At 40.7% G+C, this 23,445-nt stretch overlaps 1 protein-coding gene across 1 annotated transcript; it reads left to right on the forward strand.

The window, feature by feature from the left end:
* Positions 1-1,279: 1,279 nt before the first annotated feature.
* Positions 1,280-20,787, forward strand: pgap1 (post-GPI attachment to proteins inositol deacylase 1). The gene is made up of 26 exons (XM_063887865.1): positions 1,280-1,512; positions 3,244-3,397; positions 5,715-5,890; positions 7,302-7,473; positions 7,568-7,728; positions 8,731-8,783; positions 8,889-8,955; positions 9,130-9,235; positions 9,460-9,518; positions 9,816-9,899; positions 10,290-10,333; positions 10,514-10,565; positions 10,642-10,719; positions 10,808-10,883; positions 11,078-11,151; positions 11,221-11,272; positions 11,352-11,418; positions 11,504-11,609; positions 11,726-11,764; positions 11,842-12,026; positions 14,139-14,369; positions 14,893-15,028; positions 15,146-15,196; positions 15,315-15,526; positions 16,142-16,246; positions 16,608-20,787. Exons 1-26 carry the CDS (start codon positions 1,381-1,383, stop codon positions 16,744-16,746), a joined length of 2,811 nt encoding a protein of 936 aa, XP_063743935.1. The 5' UTR covers positions 1,280-1,380; the 3' UTR covers positions 16,747-20,787.
* The last annotated feature ends 2,658 nt before the right edge of the window (positions 20,788-23,445 follow it).

Genomic DNA, 23,445 nt, shown 5'->3' on the forward strand with positions numbered 1-23,445 from the left:
CCATCAGCAAGGGCACTGAAGATGAAGCGTGGCTGGGTCTTTCAGCATGACAATGATCCCAAACACACCGCCAGGGCAACGAAGGAGTGGCTTCGTAAGAAGCATTTCAAGGTCCTGGAGTGGCCTTGCCAGTCTCCAGATCTCAACCGCATAGAAAATCTTTGGAGGGAGTTGAAAGTCCGTGTTGCCCAGCGACAGCCCCAAAACATCACTGCTTTAGAGGAGATCTGCATGGAGGAATGGGCCAAAATACCAGCAACAGTGTGTGAAAACCTTGTGAAGACTTACAGAAAACGTTTGACCTCTGTCATTGCCAACAAAGGGTATATAACAAAGTATTGAGATGAACTTTTGTTATTGACCAAATACTTATTTTCCTCAATAATTTGAAAATAAATTCTTTAAAAATCCTACAATGTGATTTCCTGGATTTTTTTTTTTCTCATTCTGTCTCTCATAGTTGAGGTATACCTATGATAAAAATTACAGGCCTCTCTCATCTTTTTAAATGGGAGAACTTGCACAATTGGTGGCTGACTAAATACTTTTTTGCCCCACTGTATATGCATGTACATGTACAAGTATATGAACCTTGTTTATACATGTATTTGCAAAGATTAAGGCAGCTTGATGCAGCTGCAGCAGACCTTTGATTGTTTTATTAAAGATGTAAGAAATGAAGAATGTGCAGTTTATTAATATCACATTTTAAACTCGTCTTGCATTAAAACAAACATCTTCTATAAATCGAGAGAGTCTGATGTCACAGAGCACAGCACCAGTCCTCGCTATTTTTTGTTGTTTGAAGAATTAAAGTAAATGGTATTTTTATTGGTAGTTTTTTTTAAAAAGCAATGGTTTGGCAAAAATGTAGAAGATTATAAGTAATGATTAGCAAATGCACAATAGCCAAATCATAGTTATAGCAAATACATCTCTTTTAGTCGCAAAAAGTAAAAAGAAAACAAACAAAAAGTGAAATTCAGTGGAATAAAATACTGCTTATTGTATAAATATGTTGACAGTAAACAAATGAATGTGATATAATAAAAATATTAAAAGAAAAGTAAAAATGACAAAAAAAATACCATAAAAGAAATCAACTTTAGCAGCTAAACTTAACAATTCCTTGTGTGTAATTGTGTCACTCGCTGTCTGCTCTTCCATTGGTCTATTTTCACAGTTCTCTCCTCCCATTGGCCGAAAAACCTGCCAATCACTAGCGTTTCTGTAGTGTGTGGTTCCTGTTGTGAGGTTGAGCCGGTGAGCCTGACAGCCTGTTGTGGTGTCTTACACGGCGAGGAGGAGTCCACAGAATGGAAGTGGAAAGATGGAGGTGAAACACCTGTAGTATCTGGAACCCAGAGGCACAACTGAACCATGAAACTCGCCACTGTGGCCTTCTACGGGTTTGCTCTGGGGCTTCTGGCGGTCGGCCTGCGAGAGTTGCTGACTGGCTTCGAGGAGAACAGATGCAGCATGACCTACATGTTTGAATACCCGGAGTACCGGGTGAGTAGCCAGCCAATTATTATCTCCCCCCACACCAAGCATTACGTTACCTCTACATTAGCTAGTAGCAAAGTGTGCCTTATCCCCGGCAACGGCTAAATATACCCTAGCTTGCTAAATAATTGTATGTCAATACCGCCAAAATTGTGTTTGGACCTGGACAGACAGAATAAAAGATTACCGTAGAGCTTCTTTAAGCTATTTCCTGAAACATGCTAACGTTACCTAGCAGAACAAGTGTAAAGCCAGGTTTAGTGATGTGATGCTTTCTATTTGCTCAATGGTTTACACACACACACACACACACACACACACACACACACACACACACACACACACACACACACACACACACACACACACGCACAGACTATTCAGGATTCAAAGACTTTATTGTCATTTGCACAGTAGCTAGATAAGGGAATGGAAATATTAATTCCCAGGCTCCTAGACATAAAACAATAAAACACATTTAAAAAAGCAATAAAAATAGTGCAAGAACAAACAGAGTAGTAATAAAATAGTGCACGATTATGTTGCAGGACCAATAATAATATTAATAATAGTAAGTAATGCAGAGATATTATATACATGTCAAATAAAATAGAAAGCTAAATGTTGCAGAGACCGGCATGGTTGCTCAGAAGTTTGTTGGGGATTTGGATTAGCCACAATTTGCCATGTTATAAATCAGCTGCTGATCCTGGACTCTGAGCCTTTAAGCTTCAAACAGGCTACAGGTCAGGTGAGGACAACTATAGGTAATGTTAGTAATGCAATGGCATGTAATGCAATCTTTCTTCTGCTTTTTGCACAATGTGTTCATCTGTCCAGATATGCAGCACAGCTGGGACAAAGTAAGCTATACTCATTCACTTTACTCCACTCAGGACTGTAGGCTTTTTGTAGTAAGAGAGGAAAATACATTGTAGACATTGATTCAGGGCTAGCTGTCATTTGTTCGCTGCTTGTGATGATGACAGGGCAGAAAGGACAGGTAATACATATTTAGTAAATATGTTTAAATAAAAACCCTCAGGCTGAGGTGAACACCAAAGATTGCTCTGACATCAGTGTGAAAAACTAAATCTGAAATCATTAATTTTAACTTTAATTTAGGAAAAACATTCAGAAAATGTATTGCTCATGCTCCACATACATATCTTCAAGATTCTTGTTTTGTTCGGTTCAGTTAAAACCCCCAAATACTGGATGTTCAATGATGGAATGATAAAGCAGTAAGTGGACCTTCTTATATGATACACTATAGGCTGGAAAACAATGTTGGTGCGATTTTGCAATAAAATGATTTATACTGTAGATTATCAAAATTGTTGGAGATCAATTCTCTCCTTCAGTTGTCCCCCCTTATCAACTTTATCTGTCCAAAAATGCAATCAATATTGCCCAGCCCCAGATATAGTCTCACACTTGTACACCGTATCTGTACCAAACAAACTACTTTATACTATAATAATGAAAGTATGAACATGTCTTGTACACACAAAGGGTCAGCTATACCTGACATGTTACATTAGTACTCACATAAATCCAGAATTTCGACTCTGCAGGTGGACAGCGCAGCAGGGAGGTTTCTGTGTGCTGTCTGTAGTCGGCCTTACAGGGGGACTGCTGCGTGATGACAAAGGTTAATGCACAGAGTTTGCTGTGTGGGACTTCACCTCCTGCTCTGTGTGATTTTGTGTGTGTATGTGTGTGTTGTGTTCACAGCGTGTGTCTCTGCCTCGCCGCGTGGCTAGACTGTACCCAGCGTACGGGCTCTACCTGTACGGTGAGGGTGTGTACGCCCAGGAGACCAGAGCGCTCAAACTCACCGGGGCCCCTGTGCTCTTCCTGCCAGGAAATGCAGGCAGCTACAAACAAGGTGAGAGCAGGAAACAAAAATGTCAACGAGAGGGAGCAAACAAGCAGGTGTTTTGGCTTTGGAGAGCAAAGACTTTCAGATGCACAGGAAGGAGTTAATTTATGCTGAGTCAGTGTCTGTGCAGAGGCTGTTCCAGGACCTGAGCTTCATGCTTTATGTTGGTGACACTGTCTGGCATGCACACTGCATTGTCCGTCACGATGTTTGCACACAAGCTTTTCCTTTTGCAGAGACAGTGGATGTTACAGTTATACCAGGTTTGTGGTATTTGGAATCAAAGCATCATCAAAAACTGGCTTTTACAACCATTACTCAAAAGTTGTTTGTAGGCTGTCGTATTGCTCAGTTGGTAGAGCTGGCAGCCATATACTGGGGTTTGGTCCCCATACAGAGGACCCAGGTTCAGATCCGGCCTGAGACCATTTGCCACATGTCATCCCCTCTGTCTCCCCCATCTGGTTGCTCTGGTTTCTCTGGTTTGTTTTGATAAAGTTATTTTATCATTTTAAAGCAGTATAGATAACCTTTCCACCTTTGTGTTTCCTAAAAGAATCGTTGGATAATTTGTGTCTTTTTCTCAGAGCACAGGACACTGCATTTGTTTCCTAAATAGCTGCTCAACAGAGACTTTGGTAAGATAGATACTGTCATTATTCTGCAGCCATTACTTTGTGCATCAAAACTCCCTCCATGATGTATTGCCAGTTTAGGTACTTTGGCATTATACACCTTTCCCACCAAACCAGTTCCAAGGCCGGTTCAGAGCTAGTGCCCGATTAAGAACCAGTTCTTCCTGTTTCAAGCGCAGCAGGGCACCAAAAGACTGCTGTGAGGAACACAGGGTAGGAACGCCTTAAGACCATGGACTGACGCATTGTCATGTTGCTCTTTTCATCACTTTATTTGACAATGAGAACATTATAAATTCATTGTATTTTTTTAAAAAGGTAATTTATCTCGGACCCTCAAATGGATACCTCTCGGGGATCTAAACCATCAACTTGTGTTGAGATAATCTTTTGTCTGCATGATAGCTGAGGTATGCTCTCAGTGAGGGGAATCTTTTAGAGATGGTGGTGGCCTGTGTTCTTGCTATCAGTTGTGTGTAGGAGGCGAACACCCCCGCTTTTATTTGTGTGAATACAAACACATTCTGCTGTTTGTGATGCTGGTCCATGTCTCTCTGTTCTTCAACGTTTCTGCCTAACATTAGGCGTCTTAGAGCCAATGTGTTCTTAACAACAGCTGTCGGTTTGATATGCTTCCTAAGTCCAGCAGTGAAACTGCGTGATGGAGCTCCAGTGTTCAGTGAGGTCAAGTTGTAGCTGGTCCTTCATACAGGGGAGCAGTCCTCACCATGAGTAATTAATGAGCCCTATCAGCAGTAAAGAGGGAGTTTCCTATTTGGGTCACACCAGGCTCTGAGGATCTGAGGAAGTGTTGACTCTTCAATAATCAATCATTAAAACTTAATAAAGAAGTAATGAGTATATAACAATCATTGCAGCATGTCTGTTGGTAGAGTAGCAATAAACCCTTTCAATAAGCCTAAATCATTCATCTGCACATTTCATTCTCTCACTCGTTACATTTCCATTTGAAACAGCACATGTATAAGTAGTAACAGTTCATCTTTTGTTAGAAGTAAATTAGTCTTATATTGTATATATTTACAGTTTATGTTAAATAAACATAAACTGTAAATATATACAAATACTATCATTATCTCTATCGAATACACAATATAAATATAGAGGATAAGGCAGTATACGATATAATATTATATTTATGCGTATTTTTGGCATGTCAATTATTATTTAGATATTTATGTTGCGATATTATTTTGAACACTTAGTGTCGGGGCTTAGCTGCACAGGGTGTATAAATAGGGTCATGGGTGACCTGAAAGAGACAGGTCTCAGGAAGAGTAAGAGCATACTGTTCTAACCAGATGCGGCAGATGCTAACAGCTACAAACAGCTACAAACACTCACTGGAAGATTCAACCTTTGTATTGTACAAACTCTGAAATAATCATCAAACCAAACTGCATCCAACGACTGGAAATCATCTGTTATGTGTCTGCGTATGGATCTCTGTAAACCTCACCTGTGTATTAATGGCAAATGGATATATTGGAACAAAAAAGTTGCCAATACAAGCTGTACAGGTAATAGGAAAGACTCTCCCGTTTAAGCTGAGCATAGGGTGATGATTACTTGACTTGAAGCTGCATGACTTCACTTCTCAACATGTCTGTAAAACTCCAGGCCTGATATCAGCGCTTGACCCCATCAATGTGTTCTTCTCTTGAAAGCTCGCTCCCTAGGCTCCGTGGCCTTGAGGAAGGCTGAGAACATGGAGGGAGGTCTTCACTTCAACGTGTTCACTGTGGACTTCAACGAGGAGCTGGTGGCCCTTTACGGCGGCAGTTTGTTAAGGCAGACACACTTCCTGCACGAGAGCATTAAAGCCATCCTCAGGCTATACAAGGTCAGGCCTCAAATATCATCTACTGCTCACACAGGGTTACTCAGTGACAGACCGGGCTGCTGGGGGAGTGCTGAGTGTGAGGGGGACGTATCGCCTTCCATCACACTCTACATTTAAACTTTATAATTAACCCATCTGACTAGCACATATCACAGTAGTAAAAAAAAACATGGCATAATGTCAAATAAAAGGAGCATTAGCCAGAAAACACACCTGTGTGAAGCTTCAGAGAAACAAAGGTCACACCTTAATCCAAGAGGATGATAAGAAATATAAATTCAGCCCCGGAACCAATTAAGAGACCACTTCAGCCTTATCCTTTTATCTTGTTTTACTATTTATTGGTATTTCTTTCTTCTACTGACAACATTTCTCTGTGTTGAAATTCAACACACACTGGACATGCTGCCATACATGTAGAGATTGAGATTTAAAGGTCCCCTATTATGCTAAATGCACTTTTTGATCTCTTTTATACATAAATATGTGTCCCCGGTGTGTAAGGAGACTCACAAAGTGTCACAAAATACAACCCTCTCTATTTTCCTCCTTACCCACATCTCTAAAAACGGGGGTACAAACGAGCTGATCCAGATTTGCTGCGGCTATGATGTCATATCTGAAATGTGGACTGGCTTTACATTGAACTCCTGGCAACGTCCTGTTCAGTGACACGTCCCAATTTATCGTCCCCCATATACAGTCACGAGCTGAATCCCCTCCGTAGCACCTCTGTGTGTGTGTGTGTGTGTGTGTGTGTGTGTGTGGTAGGATGTCTGCAGGAGGGACTTAGAGTTGTTGTATATAATACATATAATGTCTCTGTTCTAGTGGTAAACACTGAGAAGTGTTTCAGAAATAATGCTGGATGTGGTTTGGACATAATATAGCGTTTAATCACGGCAGCGTTTAGCTGAGTCTCTCCGTTAGAAACTTCTCTCTTCAGATAGAGAGCATGACGCTCCAAAGGGGCGTGGTCAGCAGCAGCTCAGCTCAAATGTAAAGCTACAGTCACAGAATCAGCACTTTAGAAAACGGGGCTGAAACAGATGGACAGCGGACATGCTAAAATGCATGATCTGTTTGGTATTTTGAGCAAAACAACTCAGAGACATGTTTTTTTATATATATTTGAGACCTGTAATATATGCCATAAAAGAGCATAATAGGAGACCTTTAAGAAACATTTAGAGTGGTCTCTTAATTTTTTCCAAAGCTGTATGTATATATGTATATATATTTATATATTTGTTGTCTAACCCTACACATGCTCTATCAAATGGAAATACTGAGCCTTTCCAACACTACTATTAATTAAACAAGCCTAGACCCAGAGCTTTAGTAGAGTGATTGTAGTAAATGTAAACCCAGAGTTTCAACACTCAGTATTCTCCTTTTTTCTGCCTGCCAGCACCTGAAGAGCCCCCCTCAGAGTGTGGTGCTCGTTGGTCACTCCATGGGGGGGGTGGTGGCACGGGCGCTGTTCACCCTGCCCCGCTTCAACACCAATCTGGTCAGCCTCATCATCACACAGGCCTCCCCCCACCTGGCTCCAGTGCTGGCCCTGGACCCCTACCTGCTGGGTGAGGAGACGCTCAGGCACAATATTGAAATATCATTTGTGTTGTCTGAAATATATAAACCAGGAGAATGTGTCTCTGCCCCTGCTCTCTGTAGATTTCTACTCTGCAGTGAGACAGAAGTGGGTGAACCAGGCGAAAAAGCTCAGGAACGTCACAGTTTTGTCTGTTGGGGGTGGTTACCGTGACTACCAGGTCCGCTCCGGCCTCACATCCCTACCTGGTCCCCCAGGAGACCCCAATAAGTTGTCACTGGTGGTGAGTGCTGTTATAATGAGATCATTGGTTCTGTCTGACCGGAGCAGAGCCGCTATTCATCAGACCAGGAAATCTGTCGAAGTCCGACAAATTTAAATCTTTATTCAACTTGACTTTATCTCAAGTTGTAATGTCCAGTAAAACATGTGATGTTTTTCAGGGGTTTGTGAGGATGAGTCAGCACAAGCTGCTCTCATCATTGCCACAAGCAGGCGTTGAGACGGCAGCGCTGTGAGGGCAGACTCCGGTTATGGAGATTCTGAGATCCGGCCTGCTAAGTCCTAGTTAAAGATTTCACCAAAATCTAGCCTGAGATCACTGTGCCAGTGTGCCGGTGGAGAAAATCAGTTTTGCACAACAGAATTAAAACAGCCTCTGATTAAATATATATTTTTTAAAAGTGTTTTATTACACCGTCAGTGACAGCTGAGTCCTCACTACTCTTAACTGCTTAAGTAGCAAAAGGCTAAAAACAGTTTGCCTTTAATGAACATCCATAGAAAAGTTTGGTCTCATTTTGATCTCTGGAATCTACAGATTAATTCCATAACAGATGTCAAAACCTTACACATTTTTCGAAAATTCACCTTGTTTTTGAAAAATGTCTTAATTTTGGAAGAATGACATTAGTAATATCACCTGATCTTGTCGTCCTAACCCTTTTCCACTAGCCCTTGTTGAGATGTCATGATAAAAGACACATACAGGAGTATGATAAAGCATAAGTAATACATAGACTTCCATATCTGGCTGTGAAAGAAAAAAGAGCCTTGTGATGAAAGCATTTACAATAAGTAATTATACCGACAATCTCTCTCATTAATGAGTGAGTATTTTAAAGTGATGAGTTAGGATCTTAAGGTGAAGTGACTGGGTCTATATTTAGTTCCTGCTTCAGAGGTTGTATGTTCTGCCTTGTGAGCCCTTGGCAGGCAATAACCAAAATACTGTTTTTAATCCTGATCCACTTTTGATGTTTCATGTCATCTTGTTTTTGTCAAGGCAACTGCAGTTCCAAGGACTTGGGTGTCCACTGACCACCTGTCCATCGTTTGGTAAAAGGCGTGACCTTGTGTTTTGCTGGACTCCGCATTTCTTAAGAACTATATTCAAATAGTATGCAGATTATCCATCTCAGTATATATGCCCTTGTGTTCCAGGTGCAAAGAGCTCGTTCTAGCTACCGTCAGGGCATTATTCGACCTCATCGATCCTGAAACCAGACAGGTCAGCATAGGAACCCTAATACACGTTTCAAAAATGTTTCTTTCTGTAAAGACTTATGCTAAGTGATGTCATAGAAAGACAGTGTCCTGCCAGACACATTTCATTTAATTTTGATCAGTGTGCTTTGCAAGATCATGCCATCTTTCTCCCAGCTCACGTGTTTGTTCTTATTAGTTCTCAGTAAAGCCAGAGAAGAAAATGGCTGTCCTGAACCATCACTTCATCAGACACCCTGTCCGGACGCTGGAAGAAACTCAAGAAACCTCCGTCTCCATCTCAGGTTAGAGGGACACACCTCACCCTGGAGAGCCGAGTAAACGGAGACATTGTGCCAGTCCTCTTCAGAAGTCTGGTGTTTACATCACATTCATGTCCCTGTGCTTTTAGAACCATATCTCTGTATACAGGATTTTTCTTTTGCTCTATAAAGAAAAGGGAATGATTGAAGATTGGGCATTATTCATGAATCACTTATATCCGTGTCTTTTGTGCTTCCTTTTCCAGATTTTCCTGAAGCATGGAGTGAAGTTAACACACTGCGTCTGGCTTACAGCACTCCAAAGGTATCACACTTTGTATCAAATAAATGGGTTATTTATATATACAGCTCTTTTAAAAGACCAATTCATTATCAGTTTCTCTGGTTTCACTATTTATAGGTATGTTTGGGTTAGATTATAATTTTATTGTATTCTATAAAGTACTGACAACAATTCTCTGGGTTGGAATTCAACAGACACTGGAATGGCTGCCACACATGTAGAGATCAAGAGTTTTTTCAGGAGCTGTATATGAGAAAACAAAGCCCTGATACCACAGAAAAGTAAAAAGTTGTCTTCATTGTTGCCCTGTGTCTACAGGAAGGACAGGTCAAATACTTCCTGTTCGCCCTGTCGAGCCGCAGGAAAGCCTACAGCCATTTCTACTGCCGGAGTAACAACCTGGTGAGCTAGCAGCGCTGGGCTAATGCTGCCCTCTGTGTGTGACTCACTCATTATCCCCTCTAAAGACTTACTATCATAAAACAATGACTGGCTTCGCCCAAAAAATGAATAAGTGTTGCAAAACAATGGCTAAGTATCTAAAATAAGCACTTAGTATTGTGAAATATTATAGGTTTATAGAGATTTTGTCATTTTAATAACTTACAAGCCCATTTTTCATCACGGGGCTATGGTGTCATCTCGTCTTCTTTCTGTTACAGCCAGGTATGGTCTTTTATACATTACTCTTGTTCATGCTTTACTGAATATGTCTTTTTAAAATGCATTTGTAGGCATGGGCTTCCAAAGTAAGCTGTACTAATTCTTCTGATTGTTGTTGTTGTCCAACAGGAGATGAGTAGCTGGGTGTACGGCTGTGTTAACGGTTCTAAATGGTGAGAGTCTGATAATAGTGTCATCTCTCTCCTACTGAATATTCTCCATCAGCATCTGGATTGTTTTACTCTCCTCCTTTTTCTGCTCTTTATAACAACGAACATATGATGTCATTTGTGGTTATATTACAGCAGAGGATGTTTCTAAGATGATTGATTTTTGCTCTTTATATTTGACAGTGTGCATGCAGTGGATCTGTCCGCAGGAAGTGAGCTCCTGCCGTCCTACAAGGTAACTCTCCTCTGAAGAGACACCCTCCAGTCTGAGCCGTTGTTGGTTAGTCATGGCTATCTGTTATCCTCCCCAGGTCCTCGTTCTGAGTCTCAGCGACTTGTCTTCAGCTACTCATCTGGTTGTTTCAGCCTCCAACCTCAATGGCAAACAGGTACATTCATACTATGAGGACTTTTAAATTATGACTAATGTTAGTTTACAGCATAGAAATGTCCTAACAAAGTGTGTCCCGTCCACAGTTTACAGTGGAGTGCGAGTGGCAGAGACAAGACTCTCAGACTCTGTCCGTCCCAGCACCACATGTCCTGTCCTTTGGTGGGTAATGTTTCTAGATTAATTTCCATGTACTGGTTTTTTTGCTTTTTCAAATTGACTATACAAAAATCTCGAAATATGGATTAAATGGAAGCAGATTTAGAAATGGAACCCGTCGTCTACTGATGCAGATGTTCTTAAACTCAGACGAGAAAAAAAGACACATTTCTTTCAGTAACTGTTGGTTGTTCCAGGTTTGACTGCCAGCGATGTTTCTATCAACTCCTCCGGACTGCTTCATATCATCCAGCTGCAGTACTTCCACCAGGTAGATCTGTTCCCTGATACTCGCTGCTCTCACTGTCTCCCTGCATTCTAAACCCCTCTGTGTCTTCAGGTCTATCAGGCTCTAAGGATTAATGTTGCCAGCCAGTGCAAAGTACACAAAGGTACGTTCTTGTTGTGATGATAGGCAGACACATTGGCCCATCTTCAAGTGTAATGTAACCATTGTACATGTGCCTGCAGATAGACTGCCCAACGTGTACAGAATAAATGTCCCGTGGTTTCGAGAGGACTCTTTAACCAGCGTCAGGTCAGTGTGTTTCTGAGCTCTCCTTTCTTCTGCACTCACACGTCATATTCTCTGACTCTGACACTCAATGTTGTCTGTCTGCCAGTGTGCCATCAGTGACTGAGATCTCAGGGATGCTCCACACAAGTCGTCCAGACAACACCTCAGGTGTCGTCCTTCAGCTCCACACTTCCCCCAACTGCCAATATAAGGTAATACTCCTCAGGCGTGGGAAGTACTCGATTACTGATTCATCATGGCAAATATGTTCTTTATTCATCAATAAGAAGGCTAGAACATGATGTGAAATATATGGTTCTCCCCTTAGGTGTCAGTAAGGACTTCATTACCCCGGGTGTTGGGACAGGTAAACCACTGTTTCTTGTAAACCACTTCTACACTTATTGTTCCCCCAGGTCTGATCTGACCTTTCTTATTTTGCAGATACTGCGGTTCTGTGGTCCGATGGTGCCTGTGTACACAGCTGTTACCCTCCTCCTGGCCTGTAGGGGGCAGCTGTGCTCCATCCTTAAGTCTAAGCGCTCTGCAGACATGAGCCAGGTGGTGGGCAAAGGCCTGCAGCCCCATCAAGTCAATCTGCCCATTTATATTCTGCACATGTTACTGAGGTGAGGCTCTGGAAGAAGAATTTAAGCGGAGGTGCGAGAAGTACTCAGATCTTGTACTTGAGTAAAAGTAGAAGTACTCAGGTCTTGTACTTGAGTAAAAGTAGAAGTACTCAGGTCTTGTACTTGAGTAAAGTAGAAGTACTCAGATCTTGTACTTGAGTAAAAGTAGAAGTACTCAGATCTTGTTCTTGAGTTAAAGTAGAAGTACTCAGATCTTGTTCTTGAGTTAAAGTAGAAGTACTCAGATTTTGTACTTGAGTTAAAGTAGAAGTACTCAGATCTTGTACTTGAGTAAAAGTAGAAGTACTCAGGTCTGGTTCTTGAGTAAAAGTAGAAGTACTCAGGTCTTGTACTTGAGTAAAAGTAGAAGTACTCAGATCTTGTACTTGAGTTAAAGTAGAAGTACTCAGATCTTGTACTTGGGTAAAGTAGAAGTACCAGAGTGTAGGAATACTCTGTCACAGTAAAAGTATTCTAAATGTTCCTCCAGTAAAAGTAGAAGTACTCAGATCTTGTACTTGAGTTAAAGTAGAAGTACTCAGATCTTGTACTTGAGTAAAAGTAGAAGTACTCAGGTCTTGTACTTGAGTAAAAGTAGAAGTACTCAGGTCTTGTACTTGAGTAAAGTAGAAGTACTCAGATCTTGTACTTGAGTAAAAGTAGAAGTACTCAGATCTTGTACTTGAGTTAAAGTAGAAGTACTCAGGTCTTGTACTTGAGTAAAAGTAGAAGTACTCAGATCGTGTACTTGAGTAAAGTAGAAGTACTCAGATCTTGTACTTGAGTAAAGTAGAAGTACTCAGATCTTGTACTTGAGTAAAAGTAGAAGTACTCAGATCTTGTACTTGAGTAAAAGTAGAAGTACTCAGATCTTGTATTTGAGTAAAGTAGAAGTACTCAGATCTTGTACTTGAGTAAAGTAGAAGTACTCAGATCTTGTACTTGAGTAAAGTAGAAGTACTCAGATCTTGTACTTGAGTAAAGTAGAAGTACTCAGATCTTGTACTTGAGTAAAAGTAGAAGTACTCAGGTCTTGTACTTTAGTAAAAGTAGAAGTACTCAGATCTTGTACTTGAGTAAAAGTAGAAGTACTCAGATCTTGTACTTGAGTAAAGTAGAAGTACTCAGATCTTGTACTTGAGTAAAGTAGAAGTACTCAGATCTTGTACTTGAGTAAAGTAGAAGTACTCAGATCTTGTACTTGAGTAAAGTAGAAGTACTCAGATCTTGTACTTGAGTAAAAGTAGAAGTACTCAGATCTTGTACTTGAGTAAAAGTAGAAGTACTCAGATCTTGTACTTGAGTAAAGTAGAAGTACTCAGATCTTGTACTTGAGTAAAGTAGAAGTACTCAGATCTTGTACTTGAGTAAAGTAGAAGTACTCAGATCTTGTACTTGAGTAAAGTAGAAGTACTCAGATCTTGTACTTGAGTAAAGTAGAAGTACTCAGATCTTGTACTTGAGTAAAGTAGAAGTACCAGAGTGTAGGAATACTCTGTCACAGTAAAAGTCCTGTATTCTAAATGTTCCTCCAGTAAAGTAGAAAGTACTCTCATCTAAATGTACTTAAAGTAGCGACAGTAAAAGTAGTCATTGTTTGATTGGTCCATTTCAGAATAATATCTCTGATATGTTTTATAATGATTGATCATTAAAGTGTTCTCAGAGCTGGTAAAGGTGCAGCTAGTTTGAATGGCTTTGTATACTGCAGGGTAGCTGCTGGATTTACTGCAGGTGAACTAAAGTCTGATTTAAGGGCTGATTATATTTACCATCATTAATCCAGATCTGTAAAGTAACTAAAGGGATTAAATACATGTAGTGGAGTAAAAGTACACTGTTTACCTCTGAACTGTAGTGGAGTAGAAGTACTAAGTAGCAAAACATTGAAATTCTCAAGAAAGTATCTCAAAATTGTACAGTGATTAAGTCAATCTACTTATTTACTTCCTACCACTGAATTTAAGCATCATTTTGGTTTTGTTTTTTACAAAAATATTAATAACTCAAGGTACACTCACTAACTTTTTCCAATCTTTAATTTCTTTCACTTTGTAAAATTTGATGAAACCCCCCATGATTTGTGTTCTTGCTTCTCCTCCCTCCCCCCAGCTGTAGCTGGTTTCAAGAGGTGTGGTCAGTACTCTACCTCCCCCCGATGGATGCCCTCCCCTCAGCCACACCTGACATGACATTCCATGAGGATGGGGTACCAGTTGAAGAATGGCCCCACCTCCTGTCCCCTCTGTTTTACATCTGGGGGGCCGCCGTGGCGTACTGGGGCAGTGCCCTGCTGCGTCTCATCGTGAGGCTGATCTCTCTCATACTGGCTCCACTGCACAGGTAGGGTTGGACATTCAAACTATGTGGACGGTCTGTAAGCATTCCAGTACGTATCTTTCTTGCCTGGCGTTGTGTATCTGATCTGTATTTCAAGCTTAATCAGGAGTGTGTTTATCCATTCCATTTATTTTGCCATATTTAAGGTTTTGTTTTTCCACTATTTAGAAATGTGCATTATCATATTAAATATGAGCTAACAGGCATGCATTTCTGAAACTGTAAACATCAGATGAAGCCACATTTAAAATTCTTGGTTCATTATGTTCACTTATTAGAGTTAGTCTCCATAAATCAGAATTACGCTGTGAGTATCCAACAACTTTTTCATTTCTTTCCTTTTTATCTTTTAAGGAATGTTTTATAAACCAAGCAATAAATGATATATGACCAAACCAAACGTCTGGTGTATGTCGTTGCTGTTGGAGTGGAGGTTTCTCGCAAATGTTGGCCTTTTAAAAATATTTAGTCAAAAATCCTGATTCATATCCAAGCCTAATAAGTGTAAACCTCCTTTCCTATGCAGACCATCCGTCTCCAGAGACTGTAGCACTGTGCGACCGCGGACCCTGCTCCTCATCATTCTGTGTCTGACTGTTATGGGGGGGCTGTCCTGTGGGGCTTTGTCTATCTTTGCTGCCTTTCTGCTCCATCTCTACAGAGTGAGTCTGAGCACATGGTCATACCGAGCTGTCTTTATACACAGCAGCATTGATAATTAAACCAGATAAATCACAACATTGACTCTGCCCCCCGACTGCCTCTCTCTGCATGTGCAGGTGCTGAGGCTTCAGATGACCGAGAGATCTTTGCGTCACATGTTAAATCTGGTAAGATTTCCAACAGCAGAGGATCCCTTTGATGCAGTTTGAGGTTTGGATGTGAAGGCAGGATTTAGCATCTATTACAGTTGGATGTTGTCTCAGTGTTTCCCTCTCATCTCTCCAGGCCCCCCGGAAGCACAAAGAAGCGGACAACGGCTCGGTGGAGGAAGAATCTCAGAGCCAGCCTACAGAATGTAATGGCGCCCCCCTGCTGTCTGAATGCGCCCTACAGGAGGTGCGGGACGACCTACAGCTTCATCTCTGTCTGTCGGCGCTCTTCACGCTGCCTGTCATGCTTATCGCACCCTCACTCCTCCACTGGATCCGCAACCTGAGGTAATATAACTGAATGTGAGAGACACAGCGCCTGCTGGCGGGGTCCCCACGTGTGTTTATGAGAACGTCTGCTAATTGCAACTGAATGCTAAGTGCTATGTATCTGTTTAAGAAAAATACTCATTTCAACATGAACAAATTGAAGTAGTGCGTCCCACCCTATGACTTCCTGTGCCCTTACTCAGAGCACACTCATCGCCAAACAAAACTGATGAAGTCTTTCTACACTCCCCTACAATTCCAGACATAAATTGGCACATTCATTACTGGATCCCTCACCTTTTAATGAGAGCAGCTGTTGAACTGTACCCGCTCCAGAGGTGCTGTGTGTCTAATCTGACGTGTGATCTGAAACCGGAACTCTCCTAACAAGCGACGTACTGCTTTGCTTTCATCAATTATGTCATTAGTTTTAAGTTTATTTAACAGTCCTTTGCTCCAAATTAGCTGGGTAATATGGCTGATAGCATATCACTTTATTCAAGTGAAATTTTCCAGTAACTTTTAGACCAAGCGTATGCTCAACTGCATAAAGCAAAACCTTTTTGTTTAATACAATGTTGTGGATGTGAAGATGGTGAATGAAAAACAAACGTGCGTTGCGATCCTCTGCAGGTATTCCACCCAGTTGGACCCTGACCCTTGCTGGCCGCTCTCGGTGCCTCTCATTATTGTGTACATGCTGCTTATAAACTGCAACACTTTAAAACTCAGCAACAGGTAAGCACCTTGTCACCAACACATTCCCCTAGATTCTCATTCTCTGACACTATAAACCTAAACAAATTAGAGTCCTTGAATAATACAAAAAAAAGCCACACATTTAAGAAACATTTGGGGTAATGGGTGTTTCTCTTATCAGGGAGCTACATCACCACATCTTGCAAACAGATCCACCTCATCACACCACTAAGCACTCACTACCAGTAAACAGGGGATGCCTGGTGCACCCGTCAGTGAAAAAAAACATATGTTCTTGGAATTTTACCATCATCCCACGGCTCTAGTTTTTGTGTTTTTTGACCTCCAATGGCTGTAATATTCCACATTCAGTATCTTTTATTTTCTTCATCTCTTTCAGTAAACTCCTGCCTCTGACATCCTGCCTCCCGCTCCCTATGTCCATTGCCATGGTGACCTTCTCTCCACTCCACCTCTACAGAGTCAGCTACTTCCTGTTAGCGGCGCTGGTCCCTCTGGCCTCGTGTTGTCTGCTCTGACGGTATCTGTCTGCTTTCAGTCTAAATCACCACCATAACAAGCCTTTCTCTGAATTAAAGCCCGCCTCCCTGCGGCTGCTCCGGACTGATCTGTTCTGGAAACCTGCGCTCTATCTAGCTGCCGTGGAGCAGAGCCATAGACATACATAGCTTGGGGAACTGTCCGCTCGATGTTAGCACTAAAAGCTCCATGGCAATTGCACAACGTTTTAGAATGGGAGGATGTAATGACCCTGGAGCATTTGGTGTGAATATGGCTCAGAAGGAAGGATTTACCTGAAACCAAGTTTGCCTTACTCTGTATTTCTATAGCTCTGCCTTCAAGGAGCACAAACTCCACAACCAGTGAAGCTACTGATACTAGAGAATCTCAACAGGGTGTTCAAATATGTTGTTCTGTTTGTGTTGTTTCTACGGCCTACAGTGGCATGGTTCACTGTGGGCCCCACACTGCTCCCTGCTCCACTGCCTACTGCTTACCTAACTGTCCTAGCACTGCCACCAAACCTGTGTACTCGCTCTGAAAGGAAAATCCAAAGTAATCATGTTTATATCCACCTCTCTGATGCAGAACAATGACCGCCAATGGAAGCTTTGCACTGGAGAAGGCTTTGGTGCAGGTTCTGCTTGTGAAGTCTGTTTTTGTGGACAAACAGACTGGAGAAGGTGCCACGCTGGCAACGATTAGGATGACGCCAGGAGTTAATAGGGGAATTGGGAGATAAAGATTCTAAACAGATAAATTATCATTGGGGGGGTGGCACAAATGCTGAATATGTATTGAGTGTCAAAGTCACATGGTTAACTAGAGACGGTGAGATTATATTCATATATAATCATGATATGCTCCTTGGTATTTTGATACGATGAAGCTGTATGTCGTTTGAGATGACTTTTAAAAAGCAGCTTACTTACTTCCTCTAAGCCTCGGATTTATGTTCAGTGGAGGATTATGGGATCTGTTCAGTATTGCAGCTGATGCACAGTTTGATTGGAACTTCAAGCTGCAGCTTCAATCTTTGAACGAAAACAGTTCGAAGTCCATATTGTAATGGAGGTTGTGATTAGCGTTGCAGTGTCGGGTTACTGAGAGTGAGTTGTATCTATGGTTACTGTTTTTCACTCTCCCCGTGGCAGGTGTACAGGGGAACACTTCTGACCAAGGAAACCACCACCTTTTGTCTTACTTTTTTAATTTTGGTTTAAATACCCGTTTCCGAATCACAAATCTACCTGTCTGTCTTTCTACCTTCTGTTGTTAAGTGCTTTTACCTAATGTGTAAGGACTCTTGGATTTCTTGTGTTTCGAGATGATTTTCAAGAGCAATTTAGAGGCTAGAGTTATTCTTTATCTTTGCTATTGTCAACATCCTGTATCAACCTCCAGCCCATTGCTTCCTACTGATGACATCATTAAAGGCTTGCTTATTTCATTAAAAAGCTGGCCTCTGTAGTTTCTGGAAAACAGAAATCATCCTGGTGGAAATGGTGCATTTGTTAGGGACTATTTTCAATGGTGGATTAATCCTGTGTGTGTGTGTGTGTGTGTGTGTGTGTGTGTGTGTGTGTGTGTGTGTGTGTGTGTGTGTGTGTGTGTGTGTGTGTGTGTGTGTGTGTGTGTGTGTGTGTGTGTGTGTGTGTGTGTGTGTGTGTGTGTGTGTGTGTGTGTGTGTGTGTGTGTGTGTGTGTGTGTGTGTGTGTGTGTGTGTGTGTGTGTGTGTGTGTGTGTGTTCTATGGAAGATGTGTGTTGGTTTTGGTCTTCAAATGGGATTGTTGACAGTAGGTCTCTTCTAGTGTTTTTAGTCTTTTAAGGGAATGATGTTAAAGGATCTCATAAACTTTTGGATTTATTTTTGCACGATTGCGTCACAACATCATTATGAATGTTGTGATGATGTTATCATGTGTTTATTTGCAGTGTTTGGGTAACGTAAGCGATGATTGAGATTGATCTACCACTGAACTAGAGTTTGGTTTAACATTGTGTGTATGCAGTGCCCTTGTGTTCAGCCATTGTGTCTTTCTGCCTTTTTTTAAGGGAGACACTACAGGTGAATAGGGTTGACTTTTCAAATGGTATTTATTATTTTATAAATGTGCAAATGAGGCATTTTCTTATTTAGCATGTGCTAATTTCAATACCTTTTCCGGAACAGAAGTGTGACATTATGTCTTCATGTCAGAAAATACAGTAAACCCGGTATATAAAATAATCCATTTGGACCTTCACAATGAAGACAGGAATGACATTGTGACATTTGGTGTATGTAAGATTGACTTCTGGCTCCGATCATTAGAAATAACAGCTTTTTAAGATAAGTATTGTAGGTTTCTAGCGCCCCATTTTGCATCACAGTACAGGCGGATAGTGTAACAAATAGATGATCACCATAAAACTTCTACATATGATCACCTACATAAAGACATGTTTTTGTTTCAATTTAAACAAGGCATTATCTAAAGCAACACTTCTGGTAATTTAGGAGAAATCTGCAGAAACACATGGAAAAAAGTTGCAATGTTTTCTTGCCACTAGTCTGAAAGGAGACTGTAAAAGAAGCAAAGAAGCTGCAACTGAAACAAAGGGATTTCCTGTAGTGTCTCACCTCTCCTGTTAGTGGAGCAGCTGCTGTGCCTTCCTGCTTCCTCCTGTATGCAGTGCTGCGTCTGTCCGCCTGCCACACCATCAGGCCTCAGCAGCAGTGTCTTGGCTAAATAATAAATGCCTTTACTAACAAAAGCAGTGCTTCAATACGGAAGTATAATTTTACATTTGTGAGACTGAAGATCACACAAATGCTTACTGCCTCTGCAGTAAGCACACAATCATGAGTCAGCATTCTCTGCAAAGACACTGCTGCTGTCCCCGGTGTGAATGTACCTGCACAGGATGTCTTTACCTGTCTATGAATTGATTACTTGTGGTGTAAGTGGTCAGCTTTTCTGTGCACGTGTCTGGTGCAGTTTTAGTGCTTTGAGATGCACATGCTTCATTGTAAATTGGTGATATACACTACTAGAAGAAATTAGTTGAGATTAAATGGCGTTATAAATATAAATGTGATTTATATCGGTGTTCACTGTGAGATAATGTTTCACAGTTTTTACAAGAGGGTCTTGATTCTAAACTGATATACTATCACTTTGGCATTTCCTTTTTCATCCCCTCTGGAAAAAAATACATCTTTCTTCCCCACAAGAAGCAAATGAAATTCCTTTCTTTAACTTTTTTGTCACTGACAATGTGTCAGTTATTCTCTCTGTTAAAATGCTTCTTGGTTGAGGTTGATTTATGAAAAGGAAGTATCAATTATTGTCCAGTCATCATTATAGTATGATACCTCAGGCAGGCAGCTTGTTACTTTATCATCTTGCCAATAAATTATACATTATACAGCGTACAATATGAGAAAAAAGGGTCAGTCAAACCCCATCCTTTTTAAGAACAACATTTCAACCGACACAATTTCCTATAGTGAACTGTATTCCAGTGTGGAATCCTAAACATGCTCTGATGTTCCCAGCACACACATCCTGATTTAAGACTGCAGTACAATAAGACTTGACCCACTGACAACGATAATGACAACCAATCTGTCATTTTCTTTACCAAGTAACCTAGCTGGAGGTTTATCTAGTAATATGAGAGTAAAAGTCATATTTTTCTGTTACTACCATTTCTAAGTTCTTTGAAGTCCAGTAACCCTATCATTTTGCCTAGAGGGACTTCAAACCTGTAACCTCCTGCCAGATCGTCCTTGTTGTGCAGAATAATAATATATATCTAATGAGTCCTCTGCCCTTAATAACAGACTGGCAGGTGAAGGAAGGGAAATGTACCATATCTGAGGGAAGGGTTGTTTTTTGTGTTGAGGCTTTGGTGTGAGAGAATGTTCTCCTCAGGTTTAAGCATTATTGTGTCAAAAGTGACTGCTTTGATGTTTTTATATTTCTCACATTTTTATCTGATGTCATTGTAAACGGGCAAACTGTCCGATTTTTGGCACTATTGTTGTTGCAATAAAACGAAAAATATATAATTGTTGTTTTGTTACTATTAGTATTGTTGTTGTTATTATTAGTTGTAGTAGTAAATGTTATTGAAAGAGCCTTACATTTTCATTATATAATAATATTAAGTGGAGCTGCCCTGTAATAATATAAAGATGTTAAATAGTCCTACCCTAACAATTAAGTGAGTGAGAACTCAATCAATTAAGTGTAATTCGGCACACTAAGTGAACACACCTGCGAAAGAGTATTACAGGTTTACATTAGAATTATTCCACATTGATTCAACGACATGCAGAAGCGAGACTGGAACCCACTCCTTTAGGGGAGACTGTGAATGCAAGCCGGTGATTGGTCAATATCAGCTGCAACAATCTGCGACCAATCGTCTTGGCGAATTGTTCCCGCCTTCAACATTTATAGCAGTGGGGAAGTTAGCTAAATGAGTTCAGCTTAAGTGGGTTTGCCGCTTTCACAATGAAGCTAACGGATGCTATCCAAGCTAGCAAGTTTTGTATCAACCTCGTGAGTATTACCACAGTGCTGTATTCAGAGGTGGGAAGTAACCATACATTTACTCAACTGCGGTACTTATCTACAATTCTGAGGTACTTGTGCCTTCTTGAGTATTTTCATTTTATGCTACCTTTTACTCCACTACTTGTATTTAATCCCTTTAGTTACTTTACAGATCTGGATTAATGATGGTAAATATAATCAGCCCTTAAATCAGACTTTAGTTCACCTGCAGTAAATCCAGCAGCTACCCTGCAGTATACAAAGCCATTCAAACTAGCTGCACCTTTACCAGCTCTGAGAACACTTTAATGATCAATAATTATAAAACATATCAGAGATATTATTCTGAAATGGACCAATCAAACAATGACTACTTTTACTGTCGCTACTTTGAGTACATTTAGATGAGAGTACTTTCTACTTTCACTGGAGGAACATTTTGAATGCAGGACTTTTACTGTGACAGAGTATTCCTACACTCTGGTACTTCTACTTTACTCAAGTACAAGATCTGAGTACTTCTACTTTACTCAAGTACAAGATCTGAGTACTTCTACTTTACTCAAGTACAAGATCTGAGTACTTCTACTTTACTCAAGTACAAGATCTGAGTACTTCTATTATACTCAAGTACAAGATCTGAGTACTTCTACTTTACTCAGGTACAAGATCTGAGTACTTCTACTATACTCAAGTACAAGATCTGAGTACTTCTGCTTTACTTAAGTACAAGATCTGAGTACTTCTACTTTACTAAGGTACAAGATCTGAGTACTTCTACTTTACTTAAGTACAAGATCTGAGTACTTCTACTTTACTCAGGTACAAGATCTGAGTACTTCTACTATACTCAAGTACAAGATCTGAGTACTTCTGCTTTACTCAAGTACAAGATCTGAGTACTTCTACTATACTCAAGTACAAGATCTGAGTACTTCTACTTTACTCAAGTACAAGATCTGAGTACTTCTACTTTTACTCAGGTACAAGATCTGAGTACTTCTACTTTACTCAGGTACAAGATCTGAGTACTTCTACTATACTCAAGTACAAGATCTGAGTACTTCTGCTTTACTCAAGTACAAGATCTGAGTACTTCTACTATACTCAAGTACAAGATCTGAGTACTTCTACTATACTCAAGTACAAGATCTGAGTACTTCTACTATACTCAAGTACAAGATCTGAGTACTTCTACTTTACTCAAGTACAAGATCTGACTACTTCTACTTTTACTCAAGAACAAGATCTGAGTACTTCTACTTTAACTCAAGTACAAGATCTGAGTACTTCTGCTTTTACTCAAGTACAAGATCTGAGTACTTCTACTTTTACTCAAGTACAAGATCTGAGTACTTCTACTTTTACTCAAGAACAAGATCTGAGTGCTTTTCCCACCTCTGGCTGTTTATGACAACATTAAGCAAACAAAATAATATTGGGTTCTCATCAGACGCTGTTTGCTAATGTTTAAGCAGGCTACAATATGAATACAGCCAGTCCATACCGGAGACAGGACAGACGCTGCAGGATGGATATGCGTCATAAGGAGGAGGCTGCTCCATTAGTTGACATGGAGGAGGATGAGGGCCAGGCTGGACTCAGAGATCTTTACATCTTTATTCTATCCGACACCGGGCCCCTCTCTTTTTTTAACAGTCTATGGGCCTTCCACCATCACATCTGGTCTTGGTTCACTGGCCCACAATACATCGAGTCTGGCCTCCAGCGTCAAGAACCTCATTCAAAGGTAATGCAAACGTTCCCTAAGTCAAATAATGTCGAAACAGCACAAAGTAATGCCAACGTGAGTTTGAAGCCAGATATCTCTGCCACATCTTCATCACGAGTATGACCGAGCGGACCGGGTCTCTTTGAAGTAGAGCCCTATTTATCCGTTATAATACCGTACCATTTTGTTTCATATAAAACATTCATATAAAAAGTCACTTTCTTTATTTTCATCACTGTGGGTTTTTTCCCTTTCAAAAATAAAAAGACTTTGATCTGTCTTCCTGTAATAGCTACTAAAGACCGTTTAGTTAAGTGTCATTTTAACCAGCCTATTCTTGGCCAGATGCAGCTGCAGACTTTTGTCTCACACATAACACAAGAAGAATAAGAAACGTAAGGAAGTGTATTGTCAACTCTTATACCATACAGGCATA

The sequence above is a fragment of the Eleginops maclovinus genome, chromosome 7 (genome assembly GCF_036324505.1).
Source record: "Eleginops maclovinus isolate JMC-PN-2008 ecotype Puerto Natales chromosome 7, JC_Emac_rtc_rv5, whole genome shotgun sequence".
NCBI classification, from domain to species: Eukaryota; Metazoa; Chordata; class Actinopteri; order Perciformes; family Eleginopidae; genus Eleginops; species Eleginops maclovinus.

Bases quoted from the DNA above. Each gene is read 5' to 3' on its own strand.
- pgap1 (XM_063887865.1), top strand. From the start codon at position 1,381: ATGAAACTCGCCACTGTGGCCTTCTACGGGTTTGCTCTGGGGCTTCTG. The intron at 5,891-7,301 runs GTCAGGCCTCAA...TCTGCCTGCCAG, and splicing joins CCATCCTCAGGCTATACAAG to CACCTGAAGAGCCCCCCTCA. The intron at 14,370-14,892 runs GTAGGGTTGGAC...TTTCCTATGCAG, and splicing joins ATACTGGCTCCACTGCACAG to ACCATCCGTCTCCAGAGACT.